Source organism: Alosa pseudoharengus, unplaced genomic scaffold (genome assembly GCF_046254945.1).
Source record: "Alosa pseudoharengus isolate Yale_2024_CS ecotype anadromous, Long Island Sound unplaced genomic scaffold, YU_APseudo_1.1 YU_APseudo_1.1_scf_12, whole genome shotgun sequence".
In the NCBI taxonomy this organism is placed as follows: Eukaryota; Metazoa; Chordata; class Actinopteri; order Clupeiformes; family Clupeidae; genus Alosa; species Alosa pseudoharengus.
The window spans coordinates 33017484-33019983 of NW_027468587.1; the positions used below are offsets into that span (position 1 = coordinate 33017484).

General features: G+C 48.9%; 1 protein-coding gene across 1 annotated transcript in view; it reads right to left on the reverse strand.

The window, feature by feature from the left end:
- Window positions 1–2500, reverse strand: part of vps13b (vacuolar protein sorting 13 homolog B) — a 330552-nt gene that overhangs the window by 267069 nt on the left and 60983 nt on the right. The window contains exon 18 of the mRNA XM_076281294.1: window positions 83–207. Coding sequence (XP_076137409.1) covers window positions 83–207 — 125 coding nt within the window. The remainder of the gene's footprint in view (window positions 1–82; window positions 208–2500) is intronic.

The window sequence follows — 2500 nt, forward strand, 5'->3', positions numbered from 1 at the left end:
GTCGGATGTTGTGTGGTTGAGCGGAGGGTGGGGTGGGTGTGGGGTGGGGTGGGGTGGGGTCGGGTGGGGGCGGGGAACTCACCAGTAGGCGGGCAGGCGCAGCAGCTTCCCATACAGCGCCATGCTGAAGGAGGGGACGATGGGGATCAGAGGGAGGAAGTGGCCCTCGGCGTCCATGGAGCTCAGGCCTGCCTGGAAACCAAACACCTGAAGGAGAGGAGAGGAGAGGAGAAGTGAAGAGAGGAGAAGTGAAGAGAGGAGAGGAGAGGAGAGAGGAGAGGAGAGGAGAGGAGAGAGGAAAAGAGAGGTGAGGAGAGGAGAGGAGAAGTGAAGAAAGGAGAGGAGAGAGGAGAGGAGAAGTGAAGAGAGGAGAGGAGAGGAGAGGAGAGAGGAGAGGAGAGGAGAGGAGAGAGGAGAAGAGGGGTGAGGAGAGGAGAGGAGAGGAGAGGAGAACAGAAGAGAGGAGAACAGAACAGAGGAGAGGAGAGGAGAGGAGAGGAGGAGATGATAAGAGGAAAGTAGGAGGGGGAGAGGAGAGAGGAAGAAAAAGAAGCAAAAAGGGGGCGAGAAGAAGGAAAAGATGAGATTAAACAAGAGCAGAGGAGCACAGGGAACAGAAAAAGGGAAAGGATGAGAGGAGAAGAGTGGAGGAGGGAGAGAAGCGCCACGGAGAGGAGCAGAGAGGAGAAAAGAGAGGAACAGAGAAGAACAGAGGAGAAAAGAGAACATGAGGAAGAAGAAGAGAGCCAGTCAGTGCAGTCTGTGCCTAAACCAACCACTTGAAAAAATAATTGAGCTAATTGTTTGGCTGGGAGTTCCAGCGAGACCAGAGCCCCGTCCGATTCCTCTGATCTTTCATCGGCGGCCGCCGAGCCATCCCCAACAGTCTGCCTGCGAATCCCACACATTTCACCTCACATAAACCACCCCAGCCGCCAGCTGAAAAACACCTCATTGAGTTTCAGATCTCCGCATTTCAACAGTTACGCTTTTTACCCGCGCAACCGCAGATATCTATGACGACGCGCCATGCATAAAGAGGAGGGGTGGGGGCGAGCGGCTGACAGCACTTGGGCTTTTTGATTAATTCAATTAGGGAAGTCTGTCGCGGATAGGTACGTATGAAAATATTTTTACAGGGCAGATGAGGCCTTTCCAAGCTCTTGGGTACCCATAAAAAAACAGCCCTTAAGTAATCCTACCAGCTCGTCCGACAGTTAAGGACTAAAGGCCAGTCAATCTAAACACAGTCCCTTTAACTCACCACATGCCTTTTAGTAATAACCAAATTAGCCATGCTCCTTATACACACACATTCACTCGCTCGCTCAGGATCTCAATCTCTCTCTCCCTCTCTCACACACACACACACACGAGTGAGAATATCAGTCCTGTGTGTTTACCTACACAGCCCTTAATAACTGACATGCAGACACAAGCCTTCGTTAATATGCAGCATTAGAGCAGGACCCGACCCAGCTGTGAAAACAACAACTGTGCCCCCAGCTGCCAAGTGTCCACATAGCATGTAGCACATAGCTCAGCCCTGGGCTACAGAGCCAGCACCTAGCACCACACACCACCGCACCTCCTTCCACACACGCCTGCACTTGACCAAGTAAGACTTCCATTCAAGAGTAAACGTTAACATGAACGTTACATTAACTAACAGATCACCAATTCGTATAACAACTTCACGACGATGTTGTTTTGCATTACTTTCTCTGTTTCTCTGCAGAAACACCTGAAGCTGTGGATTACCACACTTATTTTCAGTGAGCTATTATTGCTTTGGATAGAAGTGTCAATGACCAAATGGATATACTGTATACGGTGAGGAAGCACTTTTAAAAAAAATAGATGATCTCACGTTGAGCAAGAGTGAATGAAAAGCTGAAAGTCACGCTGGATAAAGGCATCTCATTCCTCGAAGAGCAATGTCGAAACCCGAAGTGAATTTAGAGCACACCGGCGAATTGGTGCAGTTTTTATTCACCATCTGCAGTTTTTAACTGCATCCAAAAAGTGCTGGAAGGCATTCTTGTTATTTTTCAGCATCCTCAATGTACTTTTCCATCAGTGCAATACGCCTGTGCGTATCCACGCTCCCCTGACAATTCAGTCTGGAAAATAGGGAATTTGTTATGGTGTTCCGACACAGACACAACAGCACAGAAAATGGAGTGCGCCCAATAAATAAACCTGTTTCACCAGGCCATTTGTAAAGAGTACGAAATGAGCTTTAAAGAAGAGGGCTAAAAAGGTCAGAAAGCCATCCATTATTGTTAGTGTTTGTGCAATGTCGACACACCAGATTACTGAATGGAATGAGACCAACCAAACAAAAGCCATTAAGGGAAATACGCTTTTAAGGGCCCCTGGAAGAGTCATGGCAGTCCACCACTCCAGCCCATCTATGGCAGGCCAGCCAACTGAGGAGCAGCCCCTTTCATTTCTAACGGCGGCCGGAAAGGTTACGACCTCCTTTCAGGCTAATTGA